Source organism: Labeo rohita, chromosome 14 (assembly GCF_022985175.1).
Source record: "Labeo rohita strain BAU-BD-2019 chromosome 14, IGBB_LRoh.1.0, whole genome shotgun sequence".
Taxonomy (NCBI): Eukaryota; Metazoa; Chordata; class Actinopteri; order Cypriniformes; family Cyprinidae; genus Labeo; species Labeo rohita.
In genome coordinates, this window is record NC_066882.1 from 9,464,847 (window position 1) to 9,489,027 (window position 24,181).

General features: G+C 34.1%; 1 protein-coding gene across 1 annotated transcript in view; it reads left to right on the forward strand.

Moving 5' to 3' along the window:
• zdhhc9 (zinc finger DHHC-type palmitoyltransferase 9) overlaps positions 1–24,181 on the forward strand; it is a 32,443-nt gene that overhangs the window by 1,790 nt on the left and 6,472 nt on the right. Inside the window, exons 2-5 of the mRNA XM_051127258.1 lie at positions 12,295–12,455; positions 18,523–18,681; positions 19,785–19,922; positions 22,799–22,845. Of these exons, the coding sequence (XP_050983215.1) occupies positions 12,295–12,455; positions 18,523–18,681; positions 19,785–19,922; positions 22,799–22,845 (505 nt within the window). The remainder of the gene's footprint in view (positions 1–12,294; positions 12,456–18,522; positions 18,682–19,784; positions 19,923–22,798; positions 22,846–24,181) is intronic.

Here is a 24,181-nt window from a genome sequence, read left to right on the forward strand (position 1 = left end):
CAGTACTCCAAATGTTTTTTTCCAGTCCGACCGATTAGTACAGCCCAAAACATGATAACTGACCATTTTCAGCAGCGATAATCAACAAAATATGCAAGTTGAATTCGGTTCAGTAGCATTGTATATGATCAGTGCCGCCAATATGGCCGATTGATGAAGCATCGAGAAAACACCCTATATAACGTAATATGACATGCCATGATGTCAGGGAGCATGTGAAAAATTGTAGTCATAAGTCGTAGTTTTTTTTTTGAATCGATTCTTTGAATCAAAGTGTTCAAATGAACCAATTTAGGGGAATGAGTCAGACTTACCATCACTATATACCAGTCATAATTAACATGTGACAGTCATAATCAGTTCTCCAGAAGAACAAATCTAAAAACACTCTTTTTCTTTTTCTTTTTTTTCTTTTTTTTTGCTACAAAAATAGGGTTTTATTAAACAGATCAGTAGCAGAATAATGGCAAATTTTCAAACTGTAAGAGATTATTTGCCTGTTGATGGTTGGGAAAGAGCTGTGTCATCTTTGTTAATGAAACGCATATTTACAATAGCAGATTGCTGTCCATGTTGATAAAGCTGAATGTGCTGCATATTGCATATAAGCTCCCTTGTGCGGACTTATGACGTCTGTGGTCGGTGTTTCCTGAGACTCAAGTGTTGTGCCCTGCCCATATCTAGGATCCTCCATTAGGCCTGTTCATCGGCGAACAGGAAACGATTCCCAGTCCTCAGTCAGAAACTCTCAGTCATGTATGGAGCTACTCCGTGGCTCCTGTAGGGTTTCACTGCACGCCATGCACGCTGTTACTGATAATTAGTCCTCCTGAGGCAGACATATTAACGTAGAAACTGGGATGAGTGCAAAAGTGTGATTCCAGATGGTTTATTACATGACAAGCTAATAAATGAACTGGGATGTTTTTTTGTTTTTTTTTCTCTCTCCAGTTTGTACTTGGATTTTGCCTGTGACCCATGGTTATTTATAAAGGCCTTACAGGATCTTTAGTGCCAGTAGTGCACATTGATTTTTATGTGCACTTTATATTTTATTTAATACAGAGCATGATATTCCAGACGAGACAGACAGTGTTTATGGAAACGCATTGCTTCCAGCTATTTTGACTTTATGTGGAATTATTTGAGTATTGCTGAATGTTCACTATTTTGTCCTCGTACACCTCTGTGTCCATGGGGCCTGTGTCTGGACAGTTTATTTCTGGCTGAGTTACAAGCTCAAGACTGATGAGTAGGGCTGAACTTTGCATTATTTGAAGAGAATATATCCCACCTCCCCTTCCCTTACTCTCCTTGTGTGTCTTTGTTTGCTGAAAGCCTCTGTACTTGTATTTTAATTTTTGGCTGTATGTGTAAACAAGATTATGCAAGTTGCATTGCATTTGTGTTTGTTCCCTCTTTGGATATCAGTTTTAGAATAGTGAATTGACTGTGTAGGCTGAAAATGTCATGAAAATCTGCTGTGTGTGTGTGTGTGTCAAAGTAGACCATAAAAAATAGTGCTGAACCTGCACTCACTATAGCCAAGGGTTTGTCGATCCACCATTGGCTAAAAGGAAGAACCACTTACTATTGGCCTGATATCTTCATCTTAAAGGTGTAGCATGGAATTCAGTGTAATTAAAACAAGGTAGTTATATTGGTATTATTTTTTTAAAAAATCTGTAATAGTATTTATTAGTATATTGAGTTAGCTTTTATTTATTTTCATTCCCTTTAGAAGTTGTAATGTGCTTTCATTTTATTAGTTTTTTATTAGTTTTTATTAAATATTTTATAAAAATGTAATTTATTTTACAGTTTTAGTTTTAATAATTTTAGTATGTATTCGTTTCTATTTGTTGCCAAGGCAGTTCTCTAAGTTTTGTTGATTTATTTTGAAAAAGAAAATTTCCTGGTGATTTACTCACTCCCATGGCATTAAAGATCTCTTTCTCTCTTCAGTTGCAAAGAAAGGTATTTGAAGAAAAATTTCCAGGTCTTATCTAGCTAAACGATTGGCCATTTTCTTAAAAAAAAAAAAAAACATTTTTTTTTTTTTTTTTTTTTACAATTTCTAGACTTTTTACTACAAATGCTCATCTTGCACTAGCTAAGGTGGAAAAACTCTCTCCTTTTCTCCTCCAACTTCAAAATCATCTGACATCGTTATTTTACCTACGTAATGCGTGAAGTTGAGCTAGTACAAGACCAGCATTTGTGGTTAAATAGTATATAATTTTTCAGTTTTTTTTAAATGAAAATGACCAATCATTTCGATAGACAAGACTTTTATTTCTTGGCTGGGATCATGTTACATGCCACATTAAAGCTTTAATTTGGACCTTTAACCTGCTGATCCCCATTGAAGTCCACTATATAAAGAAAAATCCTGGAATGTTTTCCTCAAAAACCTTAATTTCTTTAAGACCGAAGAATTTGCAGACTGAATTCCTGGAAAGTATTATACTGTGACACTATCAAAACAGCAGTGTCGACCAACACCAGACAAAGTTCAGGAAACCTGTTTGAAAACAGGCAGTTGTGTTTGGTATGTTAGTGATGCAGACTTAAACCCTTCAACTTTAACATGCTTCATCTTCTCTTTAAAATGGTTCCACAGGATTGGAACTGTTATCCTAGTAGCACTGTATGTGTTGACGGTCATGAGATTCTTTTGATTATGTTCACCCACTCATTCTTTCACTTTAGAAATGCATGGATCAGGTTTCACTCTATCTTTGTCCTGTATGTTTGATTTATGACATTGTTGCTCAGCGGTTAAATGTCTATACATTGTATGGTGGATAGTTACTCATGCTGTTGCTGAGGAAGTTTCTAGTGTATGACTTGGTGTTTGTGGTTCGTGTGAGAGGGCTGCCGTTTGTTGCTGTCCTTCTGCAGGGGTCTTGATAAAAGAGTGTTTATTCTTTTGGATTTTTTTGTCCCTGTGCAATTTGAGTGCAAATTTGGAGCTGTGGCAAATTTATCTCTGTGAGGGATTAGAATGCCGCTTTTTTTTTTTTTTTGGCAGTGATGCATAATTCATTTGCTTCGTGATTCACTTGCTCTTAAATTGGCAAACTCTTTATGAAGAGTTAACAGAAGCTGTGCATGTAGTTTTCAGGTGTGAAAATGTCATTACAACTTATATTTCAGCAGTGTCACACTGATAGGCTATTTGTACTTTTTTTGCACGTTATACTTTACCTACACCTGTATTGTACTTGCTTTTTTGAGATTCCTTTATCAGAAAGAATAGCTACTGTAAGACTTCAGTTTATTTGTTTGCTCGCTATTCTTTCCCCACGTTGTTAGCGCTGTTGCATGCTATTTTAATATCATATTCAAGTTTTGCAATGCAAAATTCAAATGAAAGAGGTGATTATTTGCATGTTAAATGTTGTTCCTTAGGCTTCCAGGACCATTCATTCCTTAACAGTTTGACCTACTTTTTGGTTTGACATGCATAGACACATACATACATACAGTTGAAGTCAAAAGTTTACATGGACCTTGAATCTGCAAAATGTTAATTATTCTACCAAAATAAGAGAGAACATACAAAATTCATTTTATTTTTTTAGTACTGACCTGAATGATGTTTACATATAGTTCACAAGAGAAAACAGTTAAATTTATAAAAATGAACCCATTCAAAAGTTTGAATGATCCACAGCTGTTTTTTTGTTTTGTTTTTTGTTTAGTGATAGTTGTTCATGAGTCCCTTGTTTGTCCTGAACAATTAAACTGCCTGCTGTTTTTCAGAAAAATCCTTCAGGTCCCACAAATTCTTTGGTTCTTCAGCTTTTTTTGTGTTTTTGAACCCTTTCATATGCATATGCAACTACTACAGAAGGTTCAAATGCTCACTGATGCTTCAGAAGGAAAAATGATGCATTAAGAGCATTAAGAACTTTTTGAATTTAAAGATCAGGGTAAATGTAACTTTTGTTTTCTGGGAAACATGTAAGTATCTTCTGTAGCTTCAGAAGTGCAGTACTAAATTTAAAAAAATATGATATTTAGGCAAAAAGAAAAGAAAAGAAAATGTGAACATCATTCTGTTTAAAAGTTTTCACCCCCCTGGAGATTAAAGGAGAAGTCTACTTCCAAAACAAAGATTCAGATATAATGTACTCACCCCCTTGTCATCCAAGATGTTCGTGTCTGTCTTTCTTCAGTCATAAAGAAATTGTTTTTTGAGGAAAACATTTCAACATTCTCCATATAATGGACTGATATGGTGCCCCGAGTTTGAACTTCCAAAATGCAGTTTAAATGCGTCTTCAAATGATCCCAAATGTGGTTGTAAACGATGCCAGCCGAGGTAGAAGGGTCTTCTCTAGCAAAACGATTGGTTATTTTCATTAAAAAATACAACATTTAAATACTTTTTAATCTAAAACGCTCGTCTTACCTATCTCTCCGTGAACTCTGTGTATTCTGGCTCAAGACAGTTAGGGTATGTCGAAAAACTCCAATCGTATTTTCTCCCTCAACTTCAAAGATCATTTCAAAATCATCCTACATCGCTGCAGAAGTACCGACCCAGTCTTTGCAACGTGAACATGCAAAGAAGATCAAACACCCTTAACAAAAAAGGTAAAACGGCAATATAGGACGATTTTGAAGTTGAGGGAGAACATGAGATGGGAGTTTTTCGACATACCCTAACTGTCAGGAACTGGAAAAAAACAGTCCAGGCAGAGTAAGACAAGACGAGTGTTTGGCATTAAAAAGTATAAAAGTTGTATTATTTTTATGAAAATACACGATCTGCTAAATAAGACGCTTCTTTCTTGGCTGGGATTGTTTACAACCGCATTTGGGATTGTTTGAAGTCGAAATGCATTTTGAAAGTTCAAAATTGAGGCACCATATCAGTCCATTATATGGAGAAAAATGCTGAAATGCTTCCCCAAAAAACATAATTTCTTTACGAAAGAAAGACATAAACATCTTGGGGGTAAGTACATTATATGTGAAACTTTGTTTTGGAAGTGGACTTCTCCTTTAATGCATCATGTTTTCTTCTGAAAGGATCATTGAACGTTTGAACCTTCTGTAATAGTTGCATATGAGTCCCTCATTTGTCCTCAGTGTGAAAAATGGATCACAAAATCATACAGTCATTGCTGGAAAAGGTTCAAATACACAAAAATGCTGAAAAACCAAATTTGTGAGACTTGAAGGACTTTTCTGAAGAACGGCGGGAAGTTTAATTGTTCAGGACAAACAAGGAACGCATGAATGGCTATCACAAAAAAAAAAAAAAAAAAAAAGCTGTGGATCAACAACACTTTTAGAATCGAATGTATATTTTTGTCAAGTCATTTTTGTAAATTATTCTGTTATTTTCTCTTGTGAACATGTAAACGTCTTTTATGTGAAATATCTTATTCAGGTGAGTACTAAATTAAAGAGAACATATATTTTGTATGATCCCTCTTATTTTGCTAAAATAATTAACATTTTGCAGATTCTGCAAGGTGTGTGTAAACTTGTCCTCAACCGTATATCATTTAATGTTTATGTTCCTAGAAGTAACAAGTAGGAAAATATTTATCTTGTTTTTGCGTCAGAGTCAAAATTGTCACAATGAATCTATATGTTGAACCTATTACACTATACCATTCAAAAGCTTGGAGTCATTATAATTTTTTTTTTTTTTTTTTTTTTTTTTTTTGGTAAGAAAATTATAGAAATAAATACTTTTATTTAGCAAGGATGCTTTAAATTGATCAAAAGTGACAGAGAAAAAAACATTTTATAATGTCACAAAAGATTTCTATTTCAGAAATGCTGTTCTTCTAAAATTTCTATTGATCAAAGAAACCTGAAAAAATTCTAATCAGCTGATTTCATTCTAATAATCAGAATATTAGAATGATTTCTGAATGATCATGTGACTGGAGTAATGATGCTAAAAAAACAGCTTTGAAATCACAAAAATAAATTACATTTTAAAATATATTAAAATAGAAAACAGTTATTTTAAATAGTTATAGTTATTTTATTTTATTATTTTTTTTAAATTTCAAACTTTCAAATTCAAATTTTTGTAAAGTATTCTGTTATTTTCTCTTGTGAACTACATGTAAACGTCTTTTATGTGAAATATCTTATTCAGGTGAGTACTAAATTAAAGAGAACATACATTTTGTATGAGCCCTCTTATTTTGCTAAAATAATTAACATTTTGCAGATTCTGCAAGGTGTCTGTAAACTTGTCTTCAGCCGTATATCATTTAGTGTTTATGTTCTTAGAAATAACAAGTAGGAAAATACTTCTCTTGTTTTTGCGTCAGAGTCAAAATTGTCACAGTGAATCTATATGTTGTTTTTAATCATCATCCGTGTTTTTTCTTCCCTCATTATCCTTTCCGGTGGCATACCGGATGTTTGCGCCAAGCACTATTAGTAACGATAATTGTCAGGCCTCCCTGCCCCCACCAGCCTCCACCTAGAGACCAGCCAGACCAATGAAGCAGCTCTATTGATTTTACGAACACAGAGCTAAGCCTTTTCATAGCCAGCCATAAAACTCTGCAGTTGTGCTTCATGTTGTCTTAACTGTGGAAAACAGTCCTTTTCACCTTGTTCTCTGTGGAACAGAATGCAGATAATTCACTAAGGACAAGCTGTGAAGGCAAACGGAAGGGTGGAGATGTTGTTACACAGTGACAGGAGTGGCTTTGTGCACATGTGCATGATTTGAACTACATGTGTTTAATTATCTTGACACCAGAGTTTACAAAAAAAAAAAGCCTTTTTATGGCTTTCCCCCATTTTGTTAAATGTAAGTCAACATGAAATCAAAAGTGACCCTGCTAACTTCAGTAATGCGCGTTTCTGGTTCTGTTGTGAATGATTCATTCGGTAAGCTATTCCAGAGAGAATGTTTTTTATTTGTAAGCTTGAATCAGACTGAAATAACGTGCACTGATAATGATTGATAATGTTAACCAACTAGCATTGTTTTCGCAAACTCATTCAGTCTGGCTCCATTGTGGCAAAGCCTGTTTTTTTTGTGATCCAATTGATTACCACCCTTCATTTTTTGCAGCTGAATGTCCTGCTCATATTACGGAAGTCAAATGGTAATCTGTGTTGATTTTTAACAATATAGTGTTGATTGTGCATACTGAGGCACAATGCTTTTTGTGTTTTCACACAGTTCTCTGAAGGAAGTTAATTGCTAATTATAGTGGTTGAATAACCTTGTGCATCAGTAGTGACGATAACACAGTCTGCACTTTAATATTGGAGCTGCTTATCTCTGGTATTGATTATGGGGAGCGTTCACATCCAGCGTTGCATGATGGGTAATGTCCGGGAAGCTTAGGCCTATGATAGGAACTGATGATGGAGCCGTTCCAAGATGCTTTAAGTCATCAGCAGATGCATCTCTCACACACACACACACACAAGCGGTTCTCCTCTGTTTTGCTCCACTTTGCCTCAGCAACAGCTTTCATGATAATAAATGGATTTCCCTGCAGCATTCTACTCATGATCTGGGCAGTGGAAAGTTTTATCGACCGGCTCTGCTCTTTATTTTTTCCCCTCCTCTTTATGTCTTCCAGTCTCATAGTTTAAACCAGATCAAACTAATCTGACCCGTCCCGCAGGTAGAATTCCAGTGTGTAGATGGCTATGGTATGCTGACACACCAGTGTTTGAAACCGCTGAACTTGTACTATGTAGTCTGACTAGAAATTATTTTTCCGTTGCTAATACTTTTTACAGCTGCAATCTGTTGTACAGTGTACTGGACCTAAAGCAGTGAATGACAATTGACGAGACAAACCCGTACTTCGTTGTGGACTGGTTTAACCAGTGTTCTAGTATGCATTGTAGGAAGATTCGTTTGACATGTTATAGTTTGTATAAATCTCTATATGCCTTTTGTGTAATATTACAAGTACCTACGCTACCAGTCAAAAGTTTTTGAACAATTTTTTTTTTTTTTTTTAGAAGAAGCCTCTTTTGCTCACCAAGGCTGCATTTATCTAATCCAAAATATGGCAAAAGCAGTAATTTTGTGAATTTTTTTTTTTTAGTTTTATTTAAAGTAACTGCTTTCTACTTGAATATATTTTAAAATTTAATTATTCCTCTGATCAAAGCTAAATTTTCAGCATCATTACTACACATGGTCCTTCAGAAATCATTCTAATATTCTGATTTGCTGTTCAAGAAATTGTATTATTATTATTATTATTATTATTATTATTATTATTATTATTATTATCATCAATATTTAAAACAGCTTTTTTTTTTTTTTTTTTTTTTTTTCAGGATTCTTACGTGAACAGAAACATCCAAAGATCAGCATTTATCTGAAATAAAAGATTTTGTAACATTATACACTATTACACTATACCATTCAAAAGCTTGGGGTTATTATAATTTTTTTTTTTTTTTGGTAAGAAAATTATAGAAATAAATACTTTTATTTAGCAAGGATGCTTTAAATTGATCAGAAGTGATGGGGAAAAACATTTATAATGTTACAAAAGATTTCTATTTCAGAAATGCTGTTCTTCTGAACTTTCTATTGATCAAAGAAACCTGAAAAAATTCTAATCAGCTGATTTCATTCTAATAATGTTTTTTTGAGCAGCCAATCAGAATATTAGAATGATTTCTGAATGATCATGTGACTGGAATAATGATGCTAAAAAATCAGCTTTGGAATCACAAAAATAACATTTTAAAATATATTCAAATAGAAAACAGTTATTTTAAATAGTGAAAATTAAAAAACAAAAAAATTCAAACTTTCAATCAAATAAATGCAGGATTGGTGAGCAGACGAGACTTCTTTAAAAACATTAAAAATCTTACCGTTCAAAAACCTTTGACTGGTGTAATTCCCCGAAAGTACTCAAGGGTAAAATAAATTCATGTCCCAGTTACATTTTTCATTAACAATGTAATATTCAATATTCTATTTATTAAAGCCAAGTATGAATCTGAAGTTAATGTTTTTGAGCATTTTACATTTATATTCCAAAATAATAACTCAAGGCAGTAACAATTTAAACAATACATTTTATTTGTCAACTTGAATTTTTTAGATCATCAGTCATCAAAGGACAGTAAATACATCTACCCTATATTAATAAAAAATCCATGCAGTGGTTTTTAATTAATCTGTAAAAATAATATTGCCTTTTTCAAATCGAGCCATTCTCAGACGTCTGTTGTTGTGGCGTCATACCGACAGAGGCCACTTCCACGATAGTTGATTGACATGAGCTCTTACCTAAGATCAGTTGTAACAGTCCGACCTCCATGTTTTGATGGCGGAGCAGGGATGTAAGTTAGACAAGAATTGAGCGATTGAGGTATTGTGTTGCTGGATGTAATAATGAACATAGTGGTCGTCATTTACTCCCGACATCTGAGCCACTGAAGATGCAGTGGATTACATTTGTTTGTAACGGGAATGCGCCTCCCAATCTACATATCCGTCTATGTTCGCGCAAATCATTCGTGATTCAGCTTCACTTACAGCAGAAGTGAGTATAAGGTTTTTTTTTTTTTTTTTTTTTTTTTTTAATGAATCTTTGCGATCGCCTTTCCTAATAAACGTGCTTCTTAGCAAGTTCAGTGGCTAAATGCGGCTAAAGTAAACAGGCTCGTCACTCCGCAGAGAGAAGAGAGGGGCGGGGCGAGCAGAGCTCATTTGCATTTAAAGCAGCCTCGACCGGAATGAGATGATTTTTGCAGAGCTGATTTTGGCAACTACCATTGAAAATTTTTAACCAAAGTATATTATAGACATTTCATTTAGACCCTAAAGAATCATATCAACTTGTGTAAAATGGGCATCTGATGACCTCTTTAAGTCTTATTTTGGTGTAACATAATGGTTGTATCTAAGTGTGTGAGTTGTTTACTTACTTTTTGAAATGAGTCTTCTGATTAACATCATTTCATTTAGACTGATTCGCAAATGTGGAACGTGCAGAAAAATAAGAGGCAGGATTTATCACAAGAACCAATCACAGCCGAACATAGCCAATCACATCGCTTTCCCTCATTTGTTCTCGGTGTCACAAGTGATTTATACACTTTCTAATGCTATATTTTGTAATATTGGCATTTTTATTTTTGTACTACGATTTATTTATTTTTTTTCTCATCCAATATTTTGATGAGGCACTGCCTCTCTTGCCTCCTCAAAGGAAACAGCCCTAAATAATAAAATGTAATAAAAAGGACAAGAAAAAATATTAATAAATAGTACATAAACAATAGTGCTCCCTCAACCCCAGCTGTTACACGTAAGCAACCACCCACAATACCATAGTGGCAACTTTTGCATGAGCAAGCACCACTTAAATTTTTATTAAAAAATCTAGTTGTAAATCTTTTTGTGTTGTGTTGTAAGGACTAGTCATGTCTTTTCTCTCTCTCACTGTATTGTAGTTAGTGTTGTAAAGATGTCCTTTGCACATTCAGAACGCTAAGTGTAGCAAATTTCCCCCTGAGAGTGGATGCAGCGTGCCTGTACCATTATCGTGATGTATTAGCCATACATTATCTTAGTATATAGCAGGTCTACATTGCAGGAGAGAGTGGTGGAGGAGAGCCAGGGTGACCCTATTAATAGCTCAATGCAGTGGCCTGTGGAGCCGACCAATCTGCTGCGGGCTGAGTGAAGGGAGGCACTTTTTACAGGACCCATGTAATCCACAATTTATGGGAGCAACCAAATTCATTGCTGTATGGCTGTCTGCCTGCGGGAATGGAGAAAGCACAGTCGTTCATAGTAAACATCCTCCCTGACTGCTTCATTGTTGGGGTTGAGTAGATGTCTTTAGGGAAGGGCTGAGCCAGACAGATATTACAAACCCACTTCAAATGACCTAATTTCATCCAAAAGATAATTAATTAATTAATTAATTAATTAATTTTTTTATTTTTATTAATTTTTTATGCATTTTATTTTGCTTTAATGAAATTAATGTGTCAAACCTTTTGGCAGGAAAAACTTTTTCAGTTTAGCAAAAAAATTAATTTGATTATTTTTTTGGCACTTTTTGAAGATTTATTTTATTTTATTTTATTTTATTTTATTTTATTTTTTCACATACATTATCCAAACCACTTGTCCTGTGTAGGGTTATAGCAGTGGGTTAGGGTTAAAATTGTAAAAAAAATAAAACTTTTTTTTTTTAATGCAAAATCTTTATGTATCCATTGCCATTTATTTTAGTTGGAAATATTTATTAATTGTTAATTTATTTTATTTTATTTTATTTTCACATCAATTGCCCAAACCGCTTTTTCTGTGCAGGGTTATAGCAGTGGGTTAAGGTTAAAATTGTAAAAAAAAAAATTAATTATTTTTTTTTAATGCAAAATCTTTATGCATCCATTGCCATTTTATTTTATTGCTGTTTTATTTTTATATCACAGATTTTATTTTTATATCACAAATTTTATTTTATTTTATTTTATTTTATTTCACATCTATTATCCGAACTGCTTGTCCTGTGCAGAGTTATAGAAGAAATGTTTTAAAAAAAAAACCAAAAAAAAAAACCTTTGTTTTAGTGCAAAATCTTTATGTATCCATTGCCGTTTATTTTAGTTGGAAATATTTATTATTTTTTATTTTATTTTACTTTATTTTCACATCCATTGCCCAAACTGCTTTTTCTGTGCAGGGTTATAGCAGTGGGTTAAGGTTAAAATTGTACAAATTTTAAAATTATTTTTTAAATGCAAAATCTTTATGCATCCATTGCCATTTTAATGCAGATTTTATTTTTAAATCACAAATTTAATTTTTAATTTAATTTAATTTAATTTAATTTAATTTAATTCACATCTATTATCCAAACTGCTTGCCCTGTGTGGGGTTATAGAAGAAATGTTTAAAAAAATTCAATTTTATGCAATTTCTTTATATATCCATTGCCTTTTTTGGTTTAGTGCAATTAATGTGTCAAACTTTTTGGAGGAAAAACTCTCTTAGTTCAGCAGTGTGTGTGGAGGTGTTTTTAGAATTAATATTATAGAATTAAAAAGGTTTACCAAACATACCCTCATTTTCCATTAGTCAGACAAACTGATATTACAAAATTACAGCATTGGCTCCCTTAAACATTTTCTCAATTAATTTCATACCATTCATAGCACAAAAAGTGACACATTCAGTGATATAGTGATATATTCCTCTTTCAGTTTATATGCATATGTAACCTCTGTGCTGTTCATTTCATGTTTTCCCTGCCTCTTTTGTAAACCTGTTTGTTCTCTTGTCCCGTACAGGTGCCCGTACCTGGCAGTGCACCTGTCTCCTGCCATCCCTGTGTTTGCAGTGTTGCTCTTCGTCTTCGTCATGGCCATGCTGCTCAGAACCAGCTTCAGTGACCCAGGGGTGCTGCCGCGGGCCCTGCCGGAAGAAGCCAACTTCATTGAGATGGAGATCGGTGAGTGTGAGGGTGACTGAGTTCAGGGAAGGGGATGTGAGGTTTAACGCCATAGTTTGTCCCATCAGTGCCACCTGCGGGTGTTTTGACCCAGTCAGGGGAAGCACATGAATAGTCTAGCAGGCGTCTGGCGTAAGTGGGACGCTGTTAGCCCAGACCTGCTGATTAATTTATTGTTTTGTTTTGTGATTTTAAAATGGCTGAGTGCGTTGGTCCTTGAACTCAGAGTTCATCTGGGAAACATTGTGTTATTCTTGACTTCAGGCTTGATGGGCTCTACATAAGTTATCTCGTCAATTTTTTTTTTTTCTTTGTAAAATCACAGATAAGGAAGAACTGATGTATTTTTAGATATGCATTTAAGGAAAAAAGCTCTTCCAAAAAACTTGAAGAGGCAAGAAACATTAACACAGCTATTTGGTATACAATGAGTGAATGTGAGCATGAAACAAAAATATTATTTTCTAATAGTTGATTTCAATAAACTCTTCTACTTTTAATAAAACTTCTACTTTTAATTAAAACACCATGACACCCTAGCATTAAAAACATCCTATTTCTGCTTCTCTGCCGCTGTAGTATTATTATTTTTTTTTTTTTTTTCTTTTGGAGCGGTGTTAATCAGGGGGTATTTTGCAGGGGATTTATTTTATTTTATTTTATTTTATTATTTTTATTTTCATCCAAACCACTTGTTCTGTGCAGGGTTCTATCAAAAATTTGTAAACTTTTTTTTTTTTTTTTTTCTTTCTTTTTTAAATGTATCTATTGCCATTTTGCTTTAGTGAAATTAATGTGTCAAACTTTTAGGAAGGTAAAACTTTGTTTAGCAGTGTTTGTGTTTTTTTTGTTTTGTTTTGTTTTTTTGGGCACTTGCATCACCAAACAAAATTTAATTATTTTATTTTTATTTTATTTTATTTTGTTTTATTTTATTTTGTTTTATATTTTATTTTTTTTCCCAAACCACTTATCCTGTGCAAAGTTATAGCAAAAACTTTGTAAACAATTAAAAAAAAAACTTTATGCACATTTTTTATGTATTAATTTTTTTCAATAAAATTATTATAATTATTATTTTATTTTTTTGGCACTTAATAAGAATCTTATTTTATTTAATTAAATTTTATTTTGTTTTGTTTTATTATTTTATTTTTTATTATATTTTATTTTACTTTAATTTATTTATAATTGTATCCATTATCCAAACCACTTGTCCTGTGCCGGGTTATAGCACAGTAACTGTTAAAATGTATCTTTTTTTAAAATGAACATTCTTTATGTGTGTGTATATATATATATATATATATATATATATATATATATATATATATATATATATATATATATATATATATATATATATATACATATATACATATACATAATTATAATTATTATTATTATTTTTTTGTACAATTATTTATTTGTATTTTATTTTAGTTTCCATTCTCTAAACCACTTATCCTATGCAGATTATATTATATTATATATTCTCTTATATTATATCCCACGCCTATGTTGAAGGACTTGCTCCAAGAGAGTTTCAATCTGATCCATGCATTTCCATCCCATTCCTGCCTCTCTCCCTCTATACTTCTCTGCTTTTCTTCACTTTACTACTCATTAAAGGCACAAAAAAGTAGAATAAATATCTATAAAAATAGATATTCTTCACAGTACTGGTGCACACCCACACAATGCCATATGTCAGCTGACTTGAACAGAAACCAGTGTTATGACTGTTCAAAGTGAAAATTTTATCTTTTGCAGGGGTGTTTGGCAGAAACTGTTGAGGCTCATTCAAATCCAAAGGCTCACTGAGACAGTTGTCTCGTCTTTTTTGTTTTTTAGATACCAAGAACTTTTCTTGGACGGTATGTGCTCAAACATTCATTGTTAAATGGTAAAAAAAAAAAATGCCATAGTAATGCCTTAGACCTTTGTCTATCCTGATCTACATTGAGTGATGTGAACTGAAATGCCCTACACATTGGCTTCCTCTGCAAAAAAAAAAGAGGAGTAAAAATACACACTTACCCTGCAGAAAAAAATCTATTTTTATTTCTTTTGAAAACAGAAAAGGCTGAAAATAGGGAATTCATGTGTAGTTTTTTTTGCAAGCTTGTCCCACTTTGAATGTCAGAAAGGTTAACATCACTGCATCTGACTAATTAAATGCAATTAAATGAGATTACCTTGCTGCTCTCATCTAGCTAATTTTGCTTCTAGTGATTCATTTGTGTGCTTGTGGCTCTGTGGGAATATTGCCTTGTCTAGTTCAGTCACCAGTCTGTCACCGTTCCCTGTACTGATTACGAGATCTGGGCTACAGTAAAGATGAACTCATCTCCCTACACTCTCCATCCTCTCTGTTCTTCCTCCCTTGTCTCTACTCTCCTCCCTGGTTTCTCTTTTAAACGAGAGCACCGTTGTTACACATCAGCACCACCGCTGAAGCTCAAACATGCCCAGGGGCGGTGCAGCATTTGTTATTACTGATGTTCACTAAACCAGGACATCATTTCTCTTGGCAATTCCCCTGATAAACCACACTATTCTCTGATGTCATTAAATATCCACTAACCCTTATTTTTACTGGTTTTGTGTAACGCGTTCACATCTGGAATAGTTCTACAGCTCTCACTAATAGGGTATAGAGTATTGTAGGGTAAAGAGTAACAAGGTACAAAAAATGTACATCATTGTAAGGAAGTGTTATGTGTAGCATAAAAATTAATATAGAAATATTAGGGATGTGACAAGATTTTGTGGTACCAGACCAGTCGGATCTCGTGAGATCTCGTGATGATATACTCATAAAACATTTTAGCAGTTTAGCAGTTAATTTTTTAATGGTAGTGTAAAACAACACCCTTTGTCTCTGTTCAGTACAACCCGTTTCATTGCATGTCCCTTTAAATGCTAATGAGCTCTGCTCACCCCGCCTCTCTCTTACACAGGGTGACAAGCCATTCTTTGAGAGACTGTAAACGTTAGCCGCATTTAGCTGCGAAACTTGCTAACTAGCACATTGTTAGGAAAGGTGATTTGCAAAGATTCATAAAAAAATCTTATGCTCACTTCTTCTGTAGGTGAAGCTGGATCAGGAATGATTTGCTCAAATATAGATGCATTTAGGCAGATCGTGGGGCACATTCCTTTCAAAAACAAAAGACTGCGTCTTCAGTGGCTCAGATGTTGGGAGTAAATGATGACTGCTATGTTTATTACATCCAACAACAAAACACCTTATTCTCTTAGGAGACATTCTTGTCTGCTCCTGCTCTGGTATTGAAACAATGACGAACTGTTCACAGCTCACTCATCTCACTCAGGACAGGTCTGTGCTGAAACGGCAGTGTCAATAAACAATCATGGGAGCGGCCTTGGTCTGTGTGACGTTACACAGCCAAAAATCAGAGAATGGCTTTATTTGAGAAAAGAAAACACTGTGGTGATTTTTATCATTATAGGGTGGTTGTGTACACAAAACACATTAAACAACATGTAAAAGTGAATTTTGCATCTGATGATCTTTAAATGTTCAACTTTTTTTTTTTTAATCCAATGAATTATTTTACGTCTTGGCGTAACTAGAAACAATGCATATTCATTTTGAAAACCATGTGGAATTATAAGATTTTTTTTTATTATTTTTTTTTTTATTTACATTATTTTCCAGGCCTAGAAATCATATATCCTTATAGGCTACCTCATCTAGGTTTTTGAAGACCAATTAATTGCATTTAATTGGAATACTTTTCATACCAAAACATACCAAACAGCTCTATTTTGAACAAATTAAGGGTAATTACTTACCCTCATGTCGTTCCAAACCCGTAAGACCTTCGTTCGTCTTCAAAACATAAATTAAGACATTTTTTAATGAAATCTGAGAGCTTTCTGACCCTGCATAGACAGCAGTGAAACTACCACATTCAAGGCCCAGAAAGGTAGTAAGGACATCAATAAAATAGTCCATGTGACATCAGTGGCTCAACTGTAATTTTATGAAGCTATGGGAATAGTTTTTGTGTGGAAAGAAAACAACTTAATTCAACAATTTTTTTTTTTTTTTTTTTTCTTTCGTTTTAGTTTTTGCCACGCTTTCATAAGATCACCATGGTGCATGCATGCAGGAGCCGGCGTTCTAACAAGGAACCCGGATGCACTGCGCCTTGTCTTTGTAAACATGTCTAAAGATTTTGACAGAGAGGATGACTTGCAATTTTTTCCCCAGCCTTACTTATTTGAAGCACAATATACAGATGATGATCTAAGACTATGTCAGAATGCACCATGGTGTGAAAGCGCAGCAAAAACTGAAATAAAAGAGAAGAAATTGTTGAATAAATTAATTATTTTTGTTTTCTTTCTGCACAGAAACTATTCTTGTAGCTTCATTAAATTACAGTTGAACCACTGATGTCACATGGACTATTTTAACGATGTCCTTACTACCTTTCTGGGCCTTGAACATGTCAGTTGTGTTGCTGTCTATACAGGGTCAGAAAGCTCTCGGATTTCATCACAAATATCTTAATTTGTCTTCCGAAGATGAACGAAGGTCTTACAGGTTTGGAACAACATGAGGGTAATTAATGACAGAATTTTGATTTTTGGGTGAACTAACCCTTTAAGATGGCAAAGTTTTGGTATTGATTCAACTGTACCCTCTTAAAATAGGGCAGCAGCAGGGCAGGGCAAAGATTGATTTCTACAAATTTCCTCTGCTCCATTTCAGCATTTCATCTTTAATATACTATTTTTAGATGAATGCCTGTGTGGCTGATTAAACGTGGCTGATGCTGGATCAGATGCAAGTACGGATGTGCCGTTTTAGCCAAACCAGGCATGTGGATTAGGAGGCAGCTGTGTAGTTCTGCCTCCTGAGCACATGCTAATGCGGCTATTTTCCTAGAGTATAGAAGCACAGAGCTGACAAATGTAAGGTAATTACCTTTTGAAATTCAAGTCTTGTCTTTTAAACGAAGTGCTTTGCCTTCAGCGTTGTCACTTTCATCAGAACAGATGAAAGTGAGTCATTTTGGAAAAAAAAAAAACGCAAATAAAGAAAAGGGAATAGAAAAGATGTTTATCACTTTTCTGAATCTGTATTTGAACTCAGAGACAGAAAAAATAAACAAAATAATAATAGAAAATCATTTTTTATCATTTAATTATGTGAACATTTTTAGATATGTATGTATACACCAGAATTTATTACATTTTGCATTAAGTGAGTCATTCTGTGGTCAGATATCAGTTACCTTCAAATCACAATAATGTACATTAATATTTAAAGTCGATTTATTTACGGACTTATTAAAGGGATCGTTCACCCCAAAATTAAAATTGTCATTAATTATTCACTCTCATATCGTTCTGAACCCATAAGACCTTTGTTTATCTTCGTAACACAAATTAAGATATTTTTGATAAAATCCAAGAGCTTTCTGACCCTGCATAGACTCAAATTTCATCAAATATATCTTAATTTGTATTCCGAAGATGAACGAAGGTCTTACGGGTTTGGAACGACATGAGGATGAGTAATTAATGATAGAATTTTCATTTTCGGGCGAACTATTCTTTTAAGGGGGTTATGTGCAGTCAGCCTGTCATTATTGCAAAATAACCCCTTTCAGGATGTTACGAGATCCCTCTACTTCATGTCAAGGTCTTAATCACCCTGTCAGGGTTTATTTTGCTATAATGACTGGCTTATCCCTTTCATATTTTTTTTTTTTTTATTCTGAAATCTTGTTTTAATCTCATTCTGCTTCAACCTTAGTACAAAAATCATTATACTTGTCATACCAGCACCATTATTAACTATTTTGTACTTGAGGTTTTGACCTTTTTTCACACAGCCACACGCACTCTCCTGGCTCTGATTTATTGGTGTGTTTTTTGTGTCTTTGTCATTGAGTCATGGCACTAGCTGGAGTGGCCTTGAGTGAGTCCTCCATCAGAGGCTGTGCTTTGTGTCATGCATATGGATCTTAATCGACCAGAGCGGCCGCTAGTTGCCACGTTGACTGTTTCTACCCATCTCTTGCAGAAGCGGCCAATGGGAACGTCATGGCTGGACAGCGGCCTCCGCCCCGCATCAAGAATGTGCAAATTAACAACCAGATCGTCAAACTGAAGTACTGCTACACCTGCAAAATCTTCAGACCCCCTCGTGCTTCCCATTGCAGCATCTGTGACAACTGCGTGGGTGAGTGAATGTCCCTGACATTTTGCACTACAAACATAGATGGTACCTCCAGTTGTGTGGCTTGTTGAATAGAGGTGTGCTGTTGCTTGTTTTTTGTAAGAAATTACCTTTTGGTTGTTAATGTTAGGATGCATTAAATGGATCGTAAGTGACATTAAAGATCTAAACATTTCTAAAAATCTAGAACCTTAAACCTTCTATTCATTAAAGAATTCAGAAAAATCCACAAAAATATTAGCAGCACAACTGTTTTAAACATTGACAATAATAAGAAATGTTTCTTGATCACCAAATCGAATAGAATTATTTTATATTGTAACTATAATTTTATTATAATATTATTATTTTTATTTTTTTTTTTTTTTTTTTAATCAAATAAATCCATATTTATTAAAAAAATAAATTTTACTCACTATATATAAACACTATTTAATTTAACATGAATTAATACTATTATTATAAGGCACTACTAATATTTGGTATCATGAACTAAAAATAAGTAAGCCAGCAAATGAATTAAACCTTACAAGGCCAAAGTAACTTACAATTCTTCTCACTTTGACTTTAATTTATTTTAATGGAGGTTTGTTGCCGTTTTCAGTAGATTTATTTGTTTTGTATCTCTAGAAATAATGTGCTGCAGTTATTGTGGTTTATGAGGTCATTTTAGATTTTACTATGTCTAAATTTAAGAATTTGCAAGCATTCTTACCTTTGATACAGTTGCACATGTACGTTCCATTTGATAATCCATTATAATAGTGAATTGTTGAGAGATGAGTCAGACAGCGCACGCACTTACTCACACATATTGCAAGGTTAGTGAGATACATATGCTGATATTAGAGAGTTCACTGAGGGCTCAGGTTTGCTCTCTTTGCACAGTCATCCTGAACACAGGGCCATTTGTTTGGGCGGACTGCACCTGCCACACAAACACGCATACACACAGCACAATCTCTGGTTTGAGTACCATCTCCCTCTTAGCAGTTAAAAATACATGTGCCTGTCTGCCAGAAGATGCACACTCACAGTTATAATGTAGAAACAGACTTTCACAAATCTTCATGAGAGTCTTAAGATTGTGTGTGTTTTCCCCTCAGACCGTTTTGACCATCATTGTCCTTGGGTCGGAAACTGTGTAGGAAAGAGGAACTACAGATATTTCTACTTGTTCACACTCTCGCTGTCTCTGCTTACCATCTACATCTTCGCCTTTGACATCGTCCATGTGGTTCTACGTGAGTATCACAGCAATAAAATGTGTGTGTGATCATCTTCACTGTTGACATCCAAACTGGATTATCGGAGGAAATTACGTGTTCATGTTATCAATAACAATTTAAAATACACAGACGGTCCACCGGTTTAATGATCGTGGTTTCTGGGAAAACAAGTGCCTTTAAGCGGTACTCAATATGTATGCAATATGGTTCTCTCAGGCGTGGTTCAGTCTGGGAGTGTTCAGGATATCGGAAGAGCCACTATACGCTCTCGTGAATGTCTGCTCTCTTTCCTTCTTTGATCTTCCTCTTCTCAAAGTGTAGTATAGACAGCAAAGAAGAGAGAAGGAGAACTCGAATGCCAGGATAGTTTGCTCTGAACCTGTGATCTTAAAGGGATAGTTCACACAAAAATGAAAATTCTGTCATTAATTACTTAGCCCTGTGTCGTTCCAAACCTGTAAGACGTTCCGTCATCTTCGGGACACAAATTAAGATTTCTGACCCTGCAAAGATGGCAACGCAACTGACACATTCAAGGCACAGAAAGGTAGTAAGACATTGCTAAAATAGTCCATGTGACAGCTCTCGGATTTCATCAAATTTCTTAATTTGTGTTCCGAAGATAAACGAAGATCTTACTGGTTTGGAACAACATGAGGGTGTGCAATTACTCACAGAAATTTTAATTTTTGGGTGAACTAACCTTTTAAATTTAAGTGAAACATTGTGACTGTCATTCATTTTGAGGTATAATTCCATAATTTGGTTTTTATTTTAACACAAACAGATTTTAGACCATCTGAATAAATTCAGTTAAAGGAGTCTCATGATGTTGCTAAAAAGAACATTATTTTATGTATTTGGTGTAATGCAATGTGTTTACATGGTTTGAGGTTTAAAAACACATTATTTTCCACCAACTCTACATTATTGTTGCTCCTCTCTGCCTCACCTTCATGCATTGTGATTGGCCGAATACCTGAAACGTGTGACTGAAATGTTACGCCCCTTACCATGTTGTGATGCCGTGTCCTGGTGTGATGAGACAAAAATAAAACCCATTATAAATGAGGCATTTGCCGCATCCAGTGAGGACATAATTACTGAGTGTAATGACTGACACTGTTTTTTTTTTTGTTTTGTTTTTTTTTTTTTTTTTTACGTGTTGCGCCGCTTAAACATAAAACCATGTCTGCATTTGTGATCGTAGAAATGACAAACAAGCAGCACTATTCTACACTGCTCAAAACCTTGAGTTAGAATAGTCAGTAGCAAATTCTTTAAATATGAAAACGTACTTGCAGGCTGTGAGTCAGAAGCGCCAGACTGTCCTTGCAAAGTTGAATTTTACCTTATAGAAACAGCATCTGTGCACAGCACAGGAACAGTCCTCTGTAAAATGCACTGCACGCACTCTAATATTGGAGTTGTACTGTTCTGATACAATTAGATCTCTCTTATTATAATAATCAAAGCCGTCTACACTGCTAGAATATTTTGCATGTTTCTATTTTTGACTCTCCAAAAAGTGATTGACTTTATATTCCCCATCCACTTGAAATTCATTTTTGTTTCCACAAATGTCATATGCGCAAGTAAATGCGGTATAAATAAGTTCTGACCTTTTCTTCATAGGCCAGACATCAGAAACCACACAAGCTGGCTATTAATTTAAATAATATAATTTAATTCTGACCATACATATCCACAGTCATTGCTCACCCGGAAATTAGTTAATGCAACGTGCACATTTATTTCGTCTTCTGAGGCCATACAGTTGCTTTGCTAGATGTACAGATAGTTCACCCAAAAATGAAATTTCTGTCATTAATTACTCACAGGTTTGGAACGACATGAGGGTAAGACCTTCGTTCATCTTTGGAAAACAAATTAAGATATTTTTGATGAAATCCAAGAGCTTTCTGACCCTGCATAGACAGCAACTCAGCCACCACGTTCAGTAGTTCAACCTTAATGTTATGAAGCTACGAGAATACTTTTTGTGCGCAAAGAGAACAAAAATAACGACTTATAACAATTTCTTCTCTATTGTGTCAGTCTTCAACACGTTAATGAAAGTACCACGACGCATGCTAACGTGCGTCAAAGACTGACACTTAAGAAAAGAAATTGTTGAATAAAGTTGTTGTTTTTGTTTTCTCGTAGCTTCAGAAAATTATGGTTGAACCACTGATGTCACATGGACCATTTTATCGATGTCCTTACTACCTTTCTGGGCCTTGAATGTGTCAGTTGCGTTGCTGTCTGTGCAGGGTCAGAAAGCTCTCGGATTTCATCAAAAATATCTTAATTTGTGTTCTGAAGATGAACGAAGGTCTTGCGGGTTTGGAACGACATGAGGGTGAGTAAATAATGACTTAATTTTTATTTTTGGGTGAATATATGAAGTCTTTATATTGTACCAAATGTCATGTCAAACCTACACCATAGGTGTCATGTAATTTAAGAGCTTTCTTGTAGGTGAAAATCATTGAGTAAATGACGTAGTTATTGTATGGCCTCAGAAGTAGCATATAAGTCACAGATTACTCTGTGATCCTTTTTATATTTTGCCTTTTGGCCTTTTTTGAGTTTGACAGCCTGTGGAAATGATGGTTAGTAAATATTCATTTTTGGGTAAACTATTCCTTCAGCAGATTTTTATTAGGCTGAATCCAAACGTAGCTACTGTGGTTGAAAAGGTGCTTGAAAACGAACGGTGCAAACTTCTCAGCGCTGGCAGAGTGTGGGTGGATGTGTGAAAGTCTTCCGAACATGTAATGATGGGAGAGAGAAAGGGAGATGCCAAGACTTCTGATGCAGTGAGTTACTGCTTGCATGCATGGATACATATTGTAAATAAATAAAATCTTGTGTTTTGTGTTTTGTAGGTTCTGTAGACTCCGGATTTGTGAATACCATTAAAGAAACTCCTGGAACATATCCTTTCATCTGGGCTCCGGAGCCACTTCCTTAAGATTTGAAAACACAAGCTCCTCATAAACCTGTCATGCTGTGAATAATCTGTCACAATAAAAACAATGTTTGGGTACTAGTTTAAATAGGCACATAGCATGCATTTTCTTTTATAAAACCCTTTGTATTAGGGCTGTAGTTATCGATTAATCAAGTAATCGGATAAGAAGTCATTTTTCTTTATTAAAGAGCAATACTAAATATACAAGACAAAATAAGATACATTTCTTAAAATAAACAACTAATTTGTTTCCTTTTTAGAAAAATCAACATATTTATTGCTGAAATTGCATACATTAATAACCATGAAAACTAAACCCATTTAATGCATTTTTTGCCAAATTACATTCAAAATGCAAATACAAATATATCAATAATATAATAATAATAATAATAATAATATTAATATATATCACTAAATATACAATACAAAATAAGATAGATTTCTTAAAATAAACAACTAATTTGTTTCCTTTTTAGAAAAATCCACATTTTTATTGCTGAAATTGCATACATTAATAACAAACTAAACCCATGTAATGCATTTTTTTTTACAAATTACATTCAAAATGCAAATACAAATATGTCAATAAAATATATATATATATATATATATATATAAACACACACACACACACACTGCCCTCCAAAAGTTTGGAAACGCCCTAGAGAAGTGGGGTTTTGGACAATATTGGCATCAGTCCTTTTTAATTAGTGATAATTTTGCACTTATAAGGGACAACACAAACTACAAAAACATATTTAAGTACATAAACAGTTTAAACATTGAAAGAACTTAAATTTTCGATTCATCAAAATGTCCACCATTAGCAGCTATTACAGCTCTGCATAATCTGGGGCTAAATTCATTAAATTCTAAACTTAATTGCCAATCAATTGTTGAAGTTATTAAGATGTGCTGACCCAAAAATCTTTTAAAAACCTGGGCCAAGTTTAAACCAGTAACCAGGCGTCACATCTGGCAAAGGGGCATGTCTGACTTTGACATGTATATATTGCCATTAATATGTAATCAAAATGAAAATTTATTATTGCTGGTCTTCAATGATAATGTCAAGTTACTTTAATGTATTTGCACCAAAAAATAAGGATTTATGCTAATATTGTCCAAAACCGCACTTTGGTATTTCTTTTATATAATATAATATAATATAATATAATATAATATATATATCTTCTTTAGAAAAAGGTAAATATTACAACCTAAAACGAAGGCACAAATCAAGAAATTAAGGCATTTAGATGTATGCATAAACATTTTGTTACTTTAAACAACA